Source organism: Lygodium microphyllum, chromosome 25 (genome assembly GCF_053477565.2).
Source record: "Lygodium microphyllum isolate KBCC chromosome 25, Lygodium_microphyllum_v1.1.10, whole genome shotgun sequence".
NCBI classification, from domain to species: domain Eukaryota; kingdom Viridiplantae; phylum Streptophyta; class Polypodiopsida; order Schizaeales; family Lygodiaceae; genus Lygodium; species Lygodium microphyllum.
Genome location: NC_141159.1, coordinates 114,720,639 through 114,740,041, shown reverse-complemented (window position 1 = coordinate 114,740,041; position 19,403 = coordinate 114,720,639). Strand labels below are relative to the sequence as shown.

Below are 19,403 nucleotides of genomic sequence, written 5' to 3'. Positions count from 1 at the left end.
AAGGTATCACTTTTACAACCTCTGGCAATCACTCTAGATCCCTTACAAATCTTCCATTTCCCATCACCAAAGGTGGTATGAAATCCATCATCATCTAGCTGCCATGTGCTAATCAAGCTCTTCTTGAGCTAAGGTACATGCCGTACATGCTGAAGTGTGAAGACAAAACCATGTTGAAACTGCAACTGCACACTGTCAATACCGCAATGTCACATGCATAGTTGTCCCCAAGATGAACACCATGTCAACCCCCTGTATAGTTAGAGAACCACTCATGATGAGGGGTGACATGAAAGAAAGCACCTAAATCTAGAATCCAAGTATTCATGTCATCATCCGTATTTGCAAGTAAAGCATGTGTACTAAAGTGTGAAGAGACAGAGAGTACGTCATTCCCACTATCACTGTCATGAGTGACTACATTCACTTCTTCAATTTTGACAGTGCTCTTTCTAGGCTGACTCTCTTTTTTATCTTTCTTGCTATCATGTGTCTTCTTGCCCTTTTCTTTCTCTTTCTTCCATTTGTAGCAGTCACATTTAAAGTAACCCTTCTTGCCACAATGATGGCATTCAACATCCTTACTACGTGATTTACTGCGTCCCTTGCTATCAAATTTGCCTTTCTGTTGTGATATGCCTGCCGATTCATTTCTTCCATGAGTAGAGCACTCTCTACATCAGCATACAGAAGGATCGCATTAGAATTGCTCATAGCAGTCCTGAATGTAACCCAACTCTCTGGCAGGGTGCAAAGCAAGAACGTAGCCTTAAATTCTTTATCAATCATGAACTTCAAGGCAACTAGCTGGCTGAAAATGGAGTTAAACTCACTCAAGTGAGTAGACATTACTATACCCTCTTTCATACACAAATCCATAAGCTTTTTCAGCCAATAAACTTTGCTTGCGGCACTCTTTTGTGCATACAATTCTTCCAATCAAGCCCAAATAGCATAGGCACAATCCAAACCTTCAATGTTAAACAGCAAGGCATAAAAAATCGATAGCTCGATGGTTGAGCGTGCAAGCTCACTTAACTCATCCCAATCTTTCTATTCCATATCTGCAGGCTTTGCCCCTTTGGTCTTAATCGGCTTTGCTTGCTTCTTCTGCAACAGGATATTATAGCACTGTTTTTGCTAGACTGCAAAGTTATGTGCTCCTTCAAGCTTCTTAATGTGCATGAGATTATTCCTGTCACTGCTGCCAGCCATGATTTTCAGCCCAAATGTGACCAAAAAATTCAGCAAATGCAGGCCCAAACTGCACACAAGTGACCAAGGTACAAACAAGTACCAACCAGCAATAAATAACCACATAGAAGCAGAAATTTCAGATCTGCAGATAAATTTTCAGAAGCACTAAATCTTGTGCTACAGCACTCCACAACTGATTACACTGTTTCAAGGGCAAATACATCACATTACATGAGAAGTCCCAAATTTTAGCTGCAATTTCTATTGTACATGCACCCACGGGCACAAAATTTGACACGCACGGTCAAAAGCCCCAAAATTTTTTGTGCTCAAAGCATCCACCATACATCTGCACTGTCTTTGACATGCATAGAATAGACCAATTTTGCCAAAATAGAGCAATTTCAGCAAAACCCCCAAATTTTTCCAAGTGCTAAGTGCCCAAATTGCATCGAATTAAAGTCGCATGTACATAAAATGACCAAACGGCACAGAAATTTCGCCCAAACAACAAAAGCCCCAAATTGTACAGGGACCAATGTGCATCAATGTCGAGAAATTGGGCAAATTTCAGCCCAATTCTTGCATGTACATGAAAAGCCCCAAATGTCAAAGGCAAAATGTCACAAATTCCTGCAATTTCTGAGACAAATGGTCTTGTTTTGCATAAATCTAGACAAATCCCCAAATTTCTCGAGTCCAATGTGCACAAACTTCAGTGAAATTGAAAAAAAATCACTAAAATGTGAAAAGCCCCAAAACTCCTAAGCAAATGCGCACTGATTTTGCAATTTCTGAGTCAGATTGTCCAGTTCTATATTAAGGTCCCCAAATCTGAGAAAAGCCCTGATTTTTCTAGGTCAAAATTGCACATTGTGCTTGTGCATATGAACGTCCGACAAAGGGGAGAAGGAAAAATTCCAAGAATTTGACAAAAAATGATGAAAAAAAAGAGTCCGTCCCGTTTGGCGCCTGTCCACATGTGTCGCATCCCGCCTGGCGCCCGGCAGCATGTGTTGTTAGCTCGCCTGCCCGCCGTCAGTCGAGTGGCCTCCCGTGTTGCCTGGAGCGTGTCGTCTGCAGCCCATTAGTCGCCGTGCGTCATCTGCCTGATCCATCCGTCTAGCAACGCATCAGTTACCTGACCCCCCCTGTCCATGACCTATATTATGCCCTCCGATGACATCTACAAACTGCCGTCTACTACTCGTCAAGCCCGCCTGGGACTCCTGCAACACCTGCCCACCTGCAACACTTGCCTGCTTGCGACACTTTCTGCTCTCATACCAATTTGTTAAGACAGAGCACGAGGATCGAGACACACAATGCTTTCTCATAGCAGAGAGACAAAGAGAGAGAGTGCAGAGTAGAGAGGAGAGTGAGCACGACGTTCTTGGGTACAATGACGAGTGTACCTCTTTAAGTTTTTAGATAGATATATATATGAATGTACAAATGTCCTAAGGGTGTGTTCACACCCGTGCACATATAAAAGGCACAATGGCCCTTTATCCCCAACAGAGAGACCACACCATTGGAGAGAGGACCCTCCTATGTTGGGGGAGATTCTCGACATAGGTAGCTTTTACAGTGGGGGACAAGTATGCCTTTTTGGAGCTATTGGTCCATATACAAAGACAGAGACTTCGAGGTATCAGGGGGGCTAGAGACATAATGAAGAGCATCACTGAGGTGGTATCCTTTGAATGGAGGAATGACACAATGACAAATCAGACATGGATAGGGCTCTTTACCACAGGAGAGCTCCTTCTTGCAATGGTTGCCACCAATGGAGAGGGTGTGTTTTTACTTTTTTAGTAGAAATGAACGGCAAACTAAGGCAAGAGGATTTGGATCAGTTAGAGTTCACAAGACGCCCTCGACAAAGGATTAGAGTTGTGGCTCATTGTGATAGGACTTGGTACTTAGACCCGAACCCTCAGACTTGTATGGAAGATGGATGGAGACATTGGGCATATAGAGGAGGCCGATGCAGAGGCTTCAATGGGACCCTGGGGAGTGGGTATGGAGAGATCCATTTGCAAAGACGTCTCAGGATGTCCCCTTCTTTGGCTATACCACTAGGTTGGGGAGAAGATAAAGATGAACAAGACCAAAGTTGTACCAGCTGCACAACTGAGCATTGGACTATCCAAGGTATATCACAGCCTTTCCTAGCAAAATCCTGGAGGAGATTGGAGGATAGCTTTAGACCAAGAAAGATTTCACTCTTTCTTTGGTTACTAGCACACAAGAATTTAGCAATTGGTACATGGCTTGGCTATGGTAGAGACCCTATTCCTTACACTATATGTGGGGAGCATAAGGAGACTCGGAGGCATTGCTTATGGGATTGTCCACCACGGGCTCAGAAGGTCTAGAGGAGAGCCCTTAGGATAATGTTTTGTGGCACTACAAATTCTATGATTGCTATGTGGAGAACACTTGCATGGGGTTTGTGGGTATGAGGATGTACAAGGTTGTCACACTTATCTCATCTTGAGGCAACTTGTGAGCAGGACTTTCGTGCCAGATTTCTCACAGACAATAAGGACTCAGGGACATTGTCACAGATGGGAACTCATGAGTCATAGCTAGCATTATTGCTTGCTACATATGGAGCCAAATGTAGCTAGGCTATTGATTTTTTGGACATATCTACTACAAAGACTCTCTCCAAGATCTAGACAAAGACTATGCATACTCTTCGTGGGAGATGGGAGAGAATACAAGGCAGCTCAAAGACTATGAGGAAGAGGAGAGTTGCTTTTCTTAGGACAAGGGATTCTCGCACCTTTTTCCTCTTCCAGACCCACATGCTTTGGCATTATAGACCTCCCAACTGGCTATTCACTCGAGCTTTGTAATAGACTTCCCCTTGTTATATAATTCTTGATATGGAAGTCCCTTACAGGGCTGCTTTGTACTTGGCTTTTTTGCCATGGGACACTTTGTTCTATGTGTTAATAGAATTTTTACTTTTCTCTTTAAAACAAAAAGATGTTGCACATGTCCATAATAAATGAGCCATCATATAACCAAGGCTTATCATCACACGTCTAAGCAAGTTGAAGCTTTTCTTAAGAGTGTGGATTGCTTATCACACCATTATAAGGTTGCACTATCACAATCATCCATTAGACCCAACAGCTTATCTCTGGAAATACAGTTTTCTGTCTTTTCCATATTCATACAATATGACTTTTGCACTGATATACAATATAAAGTTGGGAAACTTAAGAGTTAAATTTAATGGGTGATTAAGGAGGTTACCAAGAACTTCCGATAGATGTTTCATCAGCTGAAGGCTGGCCATACAATGATCCAGCTGCTCTTACTGCTCCCAAGCTGCCTGCATTGTTAACCATGTCACATAGACACTGAATCATCCAACGATTTTGAGTATATTCCTAATCTAAACACACAGCTAATTGCCAAGCTAAAAGTATGAGATTTGACATAACCATGCTCCAAATGTTACCTCGGGCATCAATAGCAAGTAGGCGGGGGGTATAGGTTGCGATACCCTGAAAGAAATAATGGACAGTAAGATAACAATTAGAAATCTTGCATTTCCTCATCAAAAGAAGGCATGGAGGTACATCTTTTTAAATGAGGAAACTGAAACATTGTTCTGCAAAATGTGCAAACTAGTAGATGGGCAAATGCTTTGTACAAAAAAATCTCAAAGTTCAAGTTGACCCACCAGATGAAGTCTCTATTTATGGAGATTTAAGCCATGAGTTGCCTATTATGACAGCTGCTGCTTCCCCACCCCACCCCACGCCCCCGCGGCCCCAAAAACCCAAAAACACCCAAAAAAAAAAAACAATTAATGCAGGGGTCAAGGGTTCAATTTCTCATTCAGCAATGGCTAGATAGTTCGCAAAGGTCCAAGAGAATTTAGAAGCAGTAGCAAGACAAGCATGTGGTAATGTTACGGAGCACAAAGTGTTAACATTCTGTGTGTTTTGCTGTCATGTCCTGGTTGAGAGCTCTATTAAAGCCTCATGGAGATGAAGGAGCTCTACATGTCTTTGCATGTGCATGCATTAGGATTCATGTCTTAGTGCTGTTTTCAGCCTGATCACACTGGTTTCAGCCTGTTTCATTATGTGCATTCTAGTTTTGCCACATGGATGACTTCATCTGGAGGATTGGTGGCCTGTTTGGAGCCTTTGCCAGCTTCAAGGCATGCCACGCACGAGCAGGTTGCTAAGGATCATATGTGGAAATTGTTTTCACACCATAAAGGTACAAGATTTATTGGAGGTCGATAAGTCTATAAGACACAAAGTAGCAGGTTAATGAGTTACTGGACAGCACCAAAACTCCGCTCATTCCTGGGGATTACTACAATAGATCCTTGCAATATTGTCATAAACTTTACCAAAAAACACTTGGCCACAAATCCAAGTTGTACATCATTCATGATTGGGGTTTTTGTGGCTTCATCAAAAATTCTAATCTTCAGCCAACAATGTGGCACACATCTTCACAAAGGATCTATTAGCAGTCGTATGTGTCTTGTGTGGTCATCTCTTGCCTGTGAGCCTCAGTCTAAGTCAAACGAGGACATTAGGAGCTTTGACATTGTATTTGTCTATCATTTTATATGTTTTAGACACTTTAGATGGAGGGCGCATTAGTGCATTTCTTTTTGGGCACTTCTGGCCATTTTTAGGGTTTTGACCCTATTTAGGGTCTTGCCACTTTTTTGCCTATATATAGGCAGCCTGCCTTCCCACTTTCATTACCCAACACTAATCCTTCGTGATCAGCCCGCCCTCATTCTCTCATCCCCCTACTACCATCTAGCACCCACACTGATGCGTAGAACTACGTGTTGGGACTAACTGTTGTAGCCTTGTACCTTCAACCATTGCAATCACATTGTTCCTTCTCTCTCCTGTGTTCTCTCTTCGTCTCCTTCTTCTCTCCATGCACGCTAGAGTCCACTCCTTTCTCCTTTTGAGTTGTACAAATTCTATGCTCATACATATTACACGTATCCGCACCGCTTTAGAGCTTTGGAGGAGATTGGCATCTCTCTTCTAGATCCAAACATTTGGGCATCAATTCTCTCTCGAGTTGAAGCTATGACAGCTTTCTGTAGTAGATTCCCCTACGATGAGGGATCACATCCACATGATGTAGAAGATTCGGGATAAGCTCACATCCCTTGGTTCAGACATTTCTTCGAAAGACCTAGCTATGACACTTCTCTCACATCTTGTCACCAACATATGATGTATTCCATACTAGTCTTCTCACTTCTCATAGCCGGGAGAGACTCACTTGGGAGGAGCTAGCCCCATTGGTGCTTAAGCAAGATGGGCCTCAAAGTGCAATAGATTCTTGCAGAGCCTATGCACATGGCCGTGCTGAAGTGGCATTATCTTCACGTACAAGACAAGCCAAGCAGAAGACCTTCTAAACACATTTTTCAACATTATCCAACCATTTAATTAACTTTCAAAATTAAATAATCCTGAAAATTAATTTCAATCATTTTGACCCTACCCAAAATTAAATATGTCCATCCATAATTAAATTGGCTAGATCATTTGCAACTTGGAGTGGTCCCCAACATCTATTGACTCTTAGATTGACATTAATTAACTAATTAATGTTAGTCTCTACTATCACCACCGACACTTATTGACCAAATAACTGTCCCAAGGTCAAAATTGACACCAATTAATCCCCAAATACCAATTGGCACAACTTATCACAACATTTGCCTTTGATACCCCATTGTATCCTTAGGGTCCTTGGCCTGCTACCATGAAATAATTACCATGTACATCACACGTGCTAAACAACCATGCATATTTGATTAATGACTTAATCAAATGTTATCGGCAAGATTAATGCATCTTAAAATTTCACATCCCCATGACAAAAACCATGCCCGTAGATCTGCAAAGGTCAGTATGAACCAACTCGATTGGAGTAGAAGCTCTCCAAGTGGCAACCTAGGGATGAGGCTGCCTATGCTACTTGCCTCGCACACAACTAGGGCACAAAATGTCAATAGGAGGAAAATCAAGAAGTCCCTCCACCATCTTCTTCCAAGAAGCCCATTGTATAGTGTCAAAATTTAGATGACCATAACGAGCATGCCAAAGCTTGTGGGAAGGCCTCGCGACTAAGGTTGTGAGCATGTAAAGCCCACTCTCCTAGGATCCTGTCCAAAGAACGGTACCTATAGAAGTCCTCCACTATCACCGCATCTTGTGTAATACCACGCGGGTACCAAGCCATGTAAGACCATGAATAGATAATACATTAAAACCTAAATCCAAGACAAGAACTTTGGCCAAATAAGACTACCTGTCTGGCAATAAAGGAATAGTCCCCACTCCTCGAACAGAAACGGTAGAGTTGTCACTGATGGTGACTGTGGCCCCTCTAGCACTCAAATCCTAAAGCCAATCTTGTCTATGGATCATGTGAGAAGAGGCCCCACTGTCAATGAACCAAGGTTTCTCTTGAGCGAAAGCAAGGGTTGTGTCCTCCTCAGTAGATACATACACAAAGACAAACTCTATTGTCACCAAGGCAACCTTTGTATCCTTTGAATCCTTCTCCTTGGCTTCAAATGGGGGTACTTTTGCCAACACTTCTCTTCGGGATGGATGCCCTTCCCATAGTGTGGGCCCTTGGGCTTCTTCTCCTTCTCATCCTTCTTGTCCTCCTACTTCTTGTCCTTGGCATGTGCCTTCTTCTTCTTCCCTCCACCTGTACCTACAGTAAATGCCTTGGTGGAGCCAAGACCACTAGCCCCAACCTCTTTGAGTCGCTCGTCATGCTCTTAAGATAAGCGGTGAAAGCTCCTCCTCTAAGAGTGTCTCACTAGTCCTTGATGTGATAAGATTGGTGCAGAAGACATCAAATCAAGGAGATGCCAAGTGAGTCAAAAGGATCATAGCCATGTCTGCAGAGGATATCATCTAACCAAGAGACGCAAGCTCACCTCTCATGTCCTCCATCTTCGTGACGTGCTCCTTCATAAAGGAGGACTCATCAAGACTGAGCATCCATAACTTCTTCTCAAGGGAAATCTTGTGGGTAAACATCTTATGCCGATACAAAGGCACAATCTTCTTCCACACTTTCGCCATGGTCTTCAACCTGCAAACATGCACAAGGAAAGAATCCTGCAAACTCATGAAGAGAAAGAATCATGCTTGAGAATTGAGTCGATCCCACAAGGCTACTCGATCTGTAGAAGTCTTGAAACTAGCCTTCCTCCTCGGATAAGGCGGTAAATAACTTGATTAAGCACAGCAATTAACAAATTCACAAAATTGAAAAGTACACTTTACCATATAATCTTAGACATTGCACACCCTGTTGGCCCCAAAACTAGCACCCCTTTCAGTATTTATTTAGCTTAATTGAAGAACAAGTTGATGTACGATGGGATTCTCCCAATCCCTTTCGGTATTCCAACTCCCCTTGCTGTTCAAAATGACCAGCAAGTCTTCAATCTGATCTGCCCCTTGATTCGGGCAATCAATTGGTCTTCACCCGCTTTGATGGAGATGGAAAATGCCCCAAATTCATTGATTTGCTGGTCCCTCCACTTGAACAGGCTAAAAACTACTTCAGCCCTATTGAATCCAAGTCTTGGAACTTCCAATTTCTAACACGCTTCCCGAGGCTGCTGCTAAATCCTAATTTCTACTACATATTAGGGTTTACAACAAAGAATCTGAAATTTCTCAGCCTCCGGAGATCTCAATGTTGTAATCTTCGAAGCAAGGTTATAAAAAAGCTGGTAGATGAGAGAGAATGCTGAGGAGAGAGAAAATTCAGACTTTCTTCAAGAAGAACTGAAGAAAATATGTCATTTACTACTGTTGCCACAGCTTGTAGACGCAAAAAACTGAAGAAAATCAGTCATTTATTATTGCTACCTTGTCTCGATAGCTTGCAAATGCTGTCACCTGCTGTTGATTTGTCTTCTTCTGCCCCTAGCTGCCTCAGATGGTCCTCCAATGGCTGCAAATCAAACCAACATCTCCTTCCTCTCTTTGGTAGGCTAAATATACTAAAATGCCTCTCTCCAGCCTCTAAAGACGTTTTTCAATCTTTCATGGGCATTTTTGACAAGTGGCAACCTTCCCAAATGGCTTTTTCAGCATTATCCATAATTAAATATTACTTTTCATCTTTAAATATTGAAAATTAATCTAATAATTATTTCGGTGCCCTAAAAAATAATCTGACTGGCCAGTAATTGAATTGGCTAGGAAACTTCCATTCCCAAGTATCTCTATATCATCTTTGACCATCAAATTGGTGTTAGGTACCATTAAACGCCACTTCTCTAGTGTCACCAACTAACACTTATGGTCAAATGAAAGACCTAGGCCAACAACTAGTACCGCATACCACCAAGTACTTGTGCAGCATAACTTATAGCAACTTTTGCCTTTGACATCCGTGATTTCCTGGAGTCTCAGGCTCGTAAATTTACTCTAACCCCAGTTACACCTCACATGTGCAACATTTACTTAACCATGTGATTAAAAATTAATCCACATGTTAAGTGAGGCTTCAAAAATACATGTCCTCATGACAACCCTCCCCCTTAAAATCCTTGCAATCGTCCTCAATTGCACTATCAAATGTATCAAAAATAAAATAGTGGATTAGAACTTCCACAAGGCATCATAGTTAACAAAATATTGCACACTATTGCTCAACCATTCCATATGCCTAGCACATGCTGAAAATTACCAACCTATCACAACATAACATAAGACTCACAAAGAATCTCAAAAATATTGCCAGATTAATCATGTGACATGTGTATTTCTCATGAGCTCAACTCATCTGGCAAAACAAAACCATAGCATAGCATAACCAAGTATAAACCATGGCTAAAACATCAATGGCATCATAACATATGTTGTTGTCTATGGAACTAGATGTAAAGCATTGAAAATTGAGTATAATCTGATCATAAGCTGATCGCTTGCTGATCTAAGAACTGATCACAAACTCTTGCAAATGTGACTCCAAATTGATCACAAACTCATTTTGCATCAAAAATTGAGCTGAAACTTAACAGAATTTGTAACCATCCTTTTTTCCGTGGATGGGTGATAATTCCCTAATTACAACTTAATCACAGCAACATGCAATTAATGCAAATCTGAAAATACAAATTTACCTACTGATCTTGGACAATGCACACCCAATTGGCCCCAAAATTGGCGCCCCTTTCGGTATTTCTTTAACTTTATTGAAGAAGAAGTTCATTTATAATGGGATTCTCTCGATCCCCTTTGCAATCCAAACTCCCCTTGCTATCCAAAGTGACCAGCAAGTCTTCAATCTGTTTTGCCCCTTGATTGGCCTTCACCTACTTTGATGGAGATGGAAAATGCCCCAAATTCAATTATTTACTAGTCTCTCCACTTGAATAGGCTAAAACAGCCTCAGCCCTGTTGAATCCAAGTCTTGGAACTTCCAATTTTTGGCACGCTTCTCGAGGCTGTTGCTAAACCCTAATTTCTTACAGCAAAGAAATCTGCAATTTCTCAACCTCCAAGGCTCCAAATACTGAGATCTTTAGAGCAAGGTTGTGAAATGGATAGGAGATGAGAGAGAAAATTCAAAGTTTCTTCGTAAAGAACTAAAGAAAATCTGAAAAGTTACTGCTGCTGCCCTGTCTCAACAGCTTGCAGATGCAAAGAGCTGAAGAAAATCAATCATTTACTGCTGCTGCCCTGTCTCAACATCCTATAGATGCTGTCAACTGCTGTTGATTGGTCTTCTACAGCCCCTAATTGCCTCAGAAGGTTCTTCAATGGCTGCAAATCTGACCAGCAGTATCTTCTCCCACTCTCTTGCAGACTGAATACACTAAAAATGCCTCTTTCTAGCCTCTAAAGACGTTTTGCACTCTTGCATGGGCATTTTTGACAAGTGACAGTCTTTCCAAATGGTTTTTCCAACATTATCCATATTTAAATATTAATTTTCAATCTTTAGATACTGAAAATTAATCTAATAATTATTTTGGTGCCCTGAAAAATAATCTGACCAGCCAATAATTAAATTGGCTAGGCATCTTCCACTCTTGAGTGCCTCTGCGTCATCTTTGACCATCAGATTGGCGTTAGATACCATTAAACGTCACTTTTCTAGTATCACCAATTGACACTTATACCAAATGAATGACCTAGGCCAACAACTCGCATCAAATACCACCAAGTATCTGTGCCGCATAACTTATAGCAACACTTGCCTTTGACATTCCGTGATTTTCTCGAGTCTCGAGCTCGTAAATTTACTTTAACCCCAGTTGCACCTCACATGTGTAACATTTACTTAATCATGTGATTAAAAGTTAATCTGCATGTTAATTAAGTGAGGTTTCAAAAATACATGTCCTCGTGATAGAATTTTTGTCTCAAAATTGAGGCAAAATTCATGCCAAATTGATCATAAGCTGATGCAAAAGTATAGTTCCAATGCCCGGGTGAAATTCATTCTCATCTACATACATCTCACAATGACTAGTATACTAAGTAGTGACCTCACGGCAAACATATTCTTAGTGCAGTACCTTGATGCATGCTGAATACATCCGAGATCCATACGAGACCTGTCCATAACTGGAGGAGTGGAAGAGCCCCCTTGAGCATCATGCAGTGCTCCGGACCCTTGCTCAGTTGAACCTAACAGAGCCCGAATTAAAGTCGGCTCTAACTGAAAGGCATCTAGGTAAAGCTATAACAACCGAGAATGGTCTACCAAGTCATTCTCTTCCATCCATTTAGCATCCATTGGTGAATAATTCTGAAATTTCACCAAATATCTCCTGGAAACTTTACCTTTGACCTTTCTTTCCTTATATGCCAAAATCTGCTCAGGTACCAAAATCTCATCCAGCTCCTCAACCTCAAGCTGAATTTTAGCAAACATATCCTTTGACACATCACCATGAAAAGGCCTCAACAAACTGACATGAAAGGCATTGTGTCCGCCAATGTGGAGGTAACTTCAGCCGATATGCCATATCACTGATCTTCTCCAACACCTGAAAGGGCCCATAGTATCTCATACTCAACTTCGAATACAATCTTTCTCTTTCTTTCATCTTTTTCAGCCTTGCCTTTTTAAAACGTAGCAATACATAATCACTCTCTACAAACTACAAAGCACATCTGTGCAATCAACTATTCTCTTTTGCTTTTCTTGAGATCTTTGAAGTGCATATTTTATCTTTGCATAGGCTACATCCAAGTTTTTCACATAACGATCTACAAGTTTTGCCAAGTGGCAACCTTCTAATCCCAATTTCGGGCATTTTCAGCTTATTAAATTAATTTTCAAAATATTAATTTTAAAAGTCAATTTAATAATTACTCTAGCGCTCAAAAATTTAATTTCACTAGCCAATAACTAAATTGACTAGGCTAATTTGTCTTCCAAGTATCCTTGAGCACTAATTGACCCTTAGACTAGCATTAATTAGTTCATTCGTGCCTAGTCTCTAATGTCATCTCTGACATTAGTAACCAATAATTGGTGTAGGCCCAAATCTGACACCAGGTACCACGTGGTACCTATCAAACATAACTAATTATAGCTTTTGTCTTTGGCACCCACTACATCCTCAAGATCCTTGGCCTGTTACCATGAAATAACTACCACGTGTATCACATGTGCTAAATAACCTTGTTGGCAAGATTAAGTATCTCAAAACTTTACATCCCCTTTACAATTGAACCATGAAACCAACCTTCCTTCTTGGAAAGAGCGGTAATTCCCTGATCAAGCACTTAACTACAGCAATTAGCAAATAAATATAACTTGAAATGCACAAATTACCTTAATAATCTCAGACGTTGAACACCCTGTTGGCCCCAAAACTGGCATCCTTTTTAGTATTTCTTTAACTTGATTGCTAGTGGAATAAGTACAAGCTGAGATTCACAATCTTCTTTGTTGTTCCAAAAAGCCTCTTTTTGCTGTAGTAACAATCAACAATCACTTCGAACCAATTGCCCCTTGATTTTTCACCTTAGACTTGCACAAATGGAACCACCAAACTGGCCAAATGCTGCCCCAAATTACAATGAATGGGCTTACATCTAAATTCCCTGATAATTACACAAACTTCAAGTGCTGGGTTCAGTATACGATACCTTCACCAATTGACATGTGTCTCAAGAAATTTAGGATTCTCAACTGTGATCTCTCTGTTGTCCACCAAATTTGGTTGATATCCTCCCAAAATGGCTAAGAAATGCTGAGATCTCCAAAAAATGGGTTGGAGAAGGTGAGAGAAGCCAAGATGAGAGAAAAATCTGAATTTCTTCGAAAGAAAACCGTAAATTCTGCATGTTGCTTGCTCCAGCCTGCAATTAATGCAGTCACCTGAACTGCTAAGCACCTCCAAAATGCTGTCACCTGATCAACAATATTGTTGCTAGCCCCTGGAAGGTGCCTCCCTGATGTCGCCCCAGCTGGCTATCTTCTATAGTGATTTTCTATTCTCTTATCCAAAAATGGACCAACAGCTCTCTCTCTCCTTCTCCCAAGCTATAAATTTTTGCTAAGTGGCAACCTTCTAAATCCATTTTTCAGCATTGTTCATCCATTTAATTAATTTTCAAAATTAAATAATCTTGAAAATTAATTTCAGCCCTTCCGACCCTGCCCAAAATTAAATGTGTCCATCCATAATTAAATTGGCTATGCCATTTGCAACCTAGAGTGGTCCCCAACCTCGGTTGACCCTTAGACTAGTATTAATTAGTTAATTAATGATAGTCCCTAGTGTCACCACTGACACTTATTGGCCAAACCACTACCCTAGGGTCCAATCTTATACCAATTGACCAATAGAACCCAATCAACATAACTTATCACAACTTTTTCCTTTGATACCCATTGCATTCTTGGGGTCCTTGGCCTGTTACTCTAGAATCTCTACCATGTGCATCACATGTGCTTAAACAACCTTGCACATTTGATTAATAGCTAAATCAAATTTATCAACAAGATTAAAGCATCTCAAAATTTCACGTCCTTGTGACAAACATCTCCCTTTATCGTCTTTATCCTTAGTAAAAACCAAGTACTTTGAAAGATGATTTTTCATTCCTCTAGAAATGGCATCTACAAATACAACAGGGACAGATTCACTTTTCAACTTTACATCAAGTGTGAGTGCCTTTCCCTTATACCAAATAGTGATCTCTTTTGCACAGGAATCAATTACTGCATGCATATGGTGATACCATGGCATACCAAGTAATACATCACAATCCTCAAGCGAAACAATGAAGAACTCTTTGTTGTCCACACATCCCTGTATATGCAAGCAAAGCTTTTCAATGAGTGGAGTGATAGACTCTACATGGCCTTTACATGCCATTCCAACTTCTCCCATGGGTCCCATCTCATCCTCTCTAATGCCTAGACAAGCTACCATGTCAACCGAGATAAAGTTGACATGTATACCATTGTCAAAGAAAATCAATGCATACTAATCCCTAATTTGACCCCATGCTCTACACAACTCACTAGCATTATCATTGAACTGATCACTAACAACATCAGGCACCAATCCCGCTAATGTTTTGGGCTTCTTTCCTTTAGAATCTCCCTAATTTTTTGATTTTCCAGCTTACTGCCTATTGGGACAGTCCCTTGCAATGTGACCCTCCTATATTCACAAATAAAACATTTATTGCAGTCATCAATTCCCTACATTGTGTCAATGTTTTCAAGCCCTTTCTTTGCTGTTTTGGCCTCTTGCAGGATGATTTTCAAATCAACCACTTTTCTCAATCTTAAACAACTTTTATTCTGCTTCTCTCCACTCTCTAGAAAGCCCGAATCCTTTCCACGTAGCAAAGCATCAGTTGTAGCAGCAGTCTCTATGAGCTAAGACATACTAGACACGATGGATTCATCCAAAAATCCCTAATTCCTTTGGGCAGCCCACAAATATATTTTCCCACTTGATCATGAAGGGGTATGGGGCAATAAGAAGTAATAGATAACAATGCATCCCAAAACTTTCTATTATATTGCTCCAAATTCTTACATTCCTTAGCATCCAACTTATTCCAAGCTATCATAATGTCCACCTCAAAGGTACTTGTCGACCAATTCAATACAAACATTTGCTTGAATTGTATCCACGTTGACAGTGCTCTGCCTTGCATCAAAAGAGTGGACCACCACTACAATGCATTCCCTTTCAAGAAAGTGACTGCCCTTCGAATCTTTGAGGACTCGATGAAGTTCCCCCCTGAATAGACTACATCAAACTCCTGAATGAAAGTCAAAGCTTTCAACCTATCTTGTGCACCACTGAAGGACTCCAACTTCACTGCTTTTCCACCCTCGTCATAGTCTTTTGCTACCCCTTTGGGTGTCAAGTTGTCATACATTGGTTGCTGCAAAAAGGTACACTTGCTAAATTTACATCAAAACCAACACCAAATGGAGCATTTGCATGACCAACATTCATTCCTTGAGCCCCATAAGCATTCAAGGGGTGCAGATGCATTACCAAACATGCTACTTTGTGCCCCAGGCATCAAGCCAATGCTACCACACATAGGGTTTTGCATATTTCCAAACATATCCGAATACATTGGGCCTTGCACACCATGCATTGACCGTTACACCATATATTCCCATATGAGGTCCTTGTCCAATCATAGCATGAGAAATCGTGCTTCTACCAAAGTATCCTCGCTACCCCATCGTAGCATGCATGCACGGCTGTCCAAAATCCATTGGATTAGCACTTCCATGAAAGGCTTTGCATTTGCATTCCTTGCCCCATAGGTACCAACTGTTTTGTTTCATTAGCATCTTTAGGAGCTTCAAATAAAGGTTTTGGCATTACCTTCAATGCACCTTGATGTCCCAAAGGTGTAGAAGATTTCTTCTTCTTGCCCTTGCTGTCCTTCTTCGGAGCATTCAAGAATCAAGTAAATTGAGAATCCTTTGCCAATTTAGCAAAGAGATTTGCTATTGTCCTCATCTGATTCTTAAACTAACCATCAAATTCCTCTTCACTTTGCTGGTCATCAGCCTCCTTATGCCTTGAAGGCCCTGCATCTTGCCCAATAGCAACATTTTCAGCTTGTTGTCCATGGTCTAAGCCTTGTCCAAGATCTGGCATTACATTTCCTTCATTTCCATGTGAATGTTCATACTAAGAGGCATCATCATTGCTCAATTGTATCTCACTGTATAAAGACATATTGCTATAATTTCTCTGCTAAGAGCAAAAATCAGTACTAGCACAAAGGTTTGGCTTGCAATCAGGTGGTTCAAGCCCACCAAATCAAGGGATTGAATGGTATCCCGGCAATGGAACTATGAAACCGGCCTTCCTTCTTGGAAAGGCCGGTAATTCCCTGATTAAGCACTTAACTACAATAATCAACAAATGAATATAACTTGAAATGCACACTTCAACATACAATCTTTGACATTAGAAACCTATTGGCCCCAAAACTGGCACCCCTTGACGTATTTCTTTTAACTTTTATTACAAATGGATGGATGACATCTGAGATCCTCCGGCCTCCTTTGCTAATCCAAGTGCCTCTTGCTATCAAAATTAACCAGCAAGCCTCCAAACCAATTTGTCCCTTGGTTTGCTTAGGGATTGACCTTCACCTTGCTCCTTAAAAGACAAATTTAGCCCCAAATCTAATATTGGCTAGCTGGCCTCTTGAGTCTCCTTGAAATTCCTCAATTTCAGCTACTGGAATTCAAGTCCTAGGCCCTCAATTCTGAGCACACATCCCAATGCGACTATCAAAACCTTAATTTCTATTGTAAAGTAGGGCTTACAGCAAAGATTGACTGAAATCTCTTCCTCTAATAGCTCAAACTGCTGGAAAATGTAGAGATAACTTGAGAGACAATTGGGGATGAGAAAGAATGTTATAGAGAGAGAAATTTCAAAGTTTCATCATGAAAAACACTGAAATTTTGTTGCTTCCCTGCTCAAACAGCCATGAAAGCTGTCACCTACAGACCTTAGAATCACCAAAAAAACTGTTGCCCCCCCTTGTATGCAATCATTTGCACCAGAAGGACCTTGGGCTACTGTCACTTGCTCCTGGGGGACTCCAAATTGTTGTCACATGCTATAGGACTAATCCATGGCGGCGGGAAATCATGTGAGTTGCCTCTCCTTGCTTTCTAATAGCCTCCTCGCTCACAATGGCTAGAATACTCCACCAGCCCCTAAAAACGTTTTTCCCACTTGCATGGGGAATTTTTGCCAAGTGACAGTCTTCTAATCCCATTTTTTAGCATTTTCAGCTTATTAAATTAATTTTTAAAAATATTACTTTTGAAAATTAATTTAATAAGTACTCCAAGTGCTCAAAAATTTAATTTCACCAACCAATGATTAAATTGGCCAGGCCAATTTGTCTTCCAAGTATCCTTGAGAAATTATTGACCCTTAGACTGGCATTAATTAATTAATTATTGCCTAGTCTTTAATGTCACCACTAATATTAGAGACCAATAAATTGGTGTAGGCCCAAATCTAACATTGGATACCACTTAGTATCTGTCAGACATAACTAATTACAACTTTTGCCTTTGACGCCCAGTGCATCCTCGAGGTCCTTAGCCTGTTACCACGAAATAACAGTATCACATGTGCTAAACAACCTTGCACATTTTATTAATATCTTAATCAAAAGTTATCCAACAAGATTAAAGCATCTCAAAACTTCACGTCCCCGTGACAGTGTCAACGATAAAAGTTGTAATAAGTTATCCTAGCTAGGCTTTGGGGGTTAATTGGTATCAGTTTTGACCCTAGGACAGTTATTTGGCCAATGAGTGTCGGTGATGACACTAGGGACTAGCATTAAGTAGTTAATTAATGTCAATCTAAGAGTCAACAGATATTGGGGACCACTCCAAGTTGCAAATGACCTAGCCAATTTAATTATGGATGGTTTAATTTTGGGCAAGATCAAAAGGGCTGATATTAATTTTTGGGATTATTTAGTTCTGAAAATTTAATTAAATGGCCTGATAATGGTGAAAAATGGGTTTAGAATGTTGCCACTTAGCAAAAATGCCCATGCAAACTGAGAAAACGTTTTTAGGGGCTGGATCTCAGTCATTCAATCAGTTTACAGCTTGGGAAAGAGAGACAGAAAGAGAGAGCTGCTAGTTCATTTTGTGATCAAAGAATAACAATTTGTTGCAAAACACAGCCGTTCGGGGGCCTCAGTCGAGACAAGAGACAGCCAGGAGTCACCTTCCAGGGCCTCACAACAACATTGTTGATTAGGTGACAGCATTTTGGAGATGCCTGGCAGTAGGTGACTACATTAAATGCAAGCTAGAGCAGATAGCAAGCAAACTTTAAGGTTTTTCTCATGAAGAAAAGCAAATTTCTATCTCATCTTGGCTTTCTCTCACCTTCACCAACCCATTCTCAAGTGATCTCAACATTTCTCAAGCATTTTTAGCAGATCTCTATCAAATTTGGTGGACAGCAGAGAGATCTCTACTATAAACTAAATTTTTGTAAAAATTAGGGTTTGATAGCCACCTTGAGACCCATGCCAATTGGTGCAGACATCGTACACTAAATTCAGCACCGGAAATTTGTGTAATTGTCAGGGAATTCAAACGCCAGCCCATTCATTGTAATTTGGGGCAGCATTTGGCCAATTGGTGGTTCCGTTTGTGCAAGTCCTGGGTAAAAAATCAAGGGGCAATTGGCCTGAATTGATTTCCTGATCGTTGCTACAGCAAAGAGGCTTTTTGAAACAACAAAGGAGATTATGAATCTCAGCTTGTACTTGTTCCATTAGCAATCAAGTTAAAGAAATACCAAAAGGGATGTCAGTTTTAGGGCCAACAAGGTGTCCAATGTCCGAGATTATTGAGGTAATTTGTGCATTTCAAGTCATATTCATTTGCTGATTGTTGTAGTTAAGTGATTAATCAAGGAATTACCACCCTTTTCCCAAAAGGAAGGCTAGTTTCATCATCTCCTACTTGTGAGTCTCAATCTGGTCTGATGAGGACATTCGGAGCTCTGACATTGTATTTATCCATCATTTTATGTGTTTTAGACACTTTACACATTAGTGCATTTCTTTTTGTGCACTTTTGGCTATTTTTTAGGGGTTTGACCACATTTAGGATTTTTTCTCTTTTTC

The 19,403-nt window shown here is 40.7% G+C and overlaps 1 protein-coding gene across 1 annotated transcript in view; it reads right to left on the bottom strand.

Annotated features, from left to right (window-relative positions):
• The window catches only part of LOC148014646 (plasma membrane, autoregulation-binding site, misato segment II, myosin-like, tubulin/FtsZ protein), a 119,729-nt gene that overhangs the window by 52,387 nt on the left and 47,939 nt on the right, over nt 1-19,403 (bottom strand). The window contains exons 3-4 of the mRNA XM_087666477.1: nt 4,679-4,724; nt 4,471-4,549 (exon numbers count right to left, since the gene is read on the bottom strand). Of these exons, the coding sequence (XP_087522603.1) occupies nt 4,471-4,549; nt 4,679-4,724 (125 nt within the window). The remainder of the gene's footprint in view (nt 1-4,470; nt 4,550-4,678; nt 4,725-19,403) is intronic.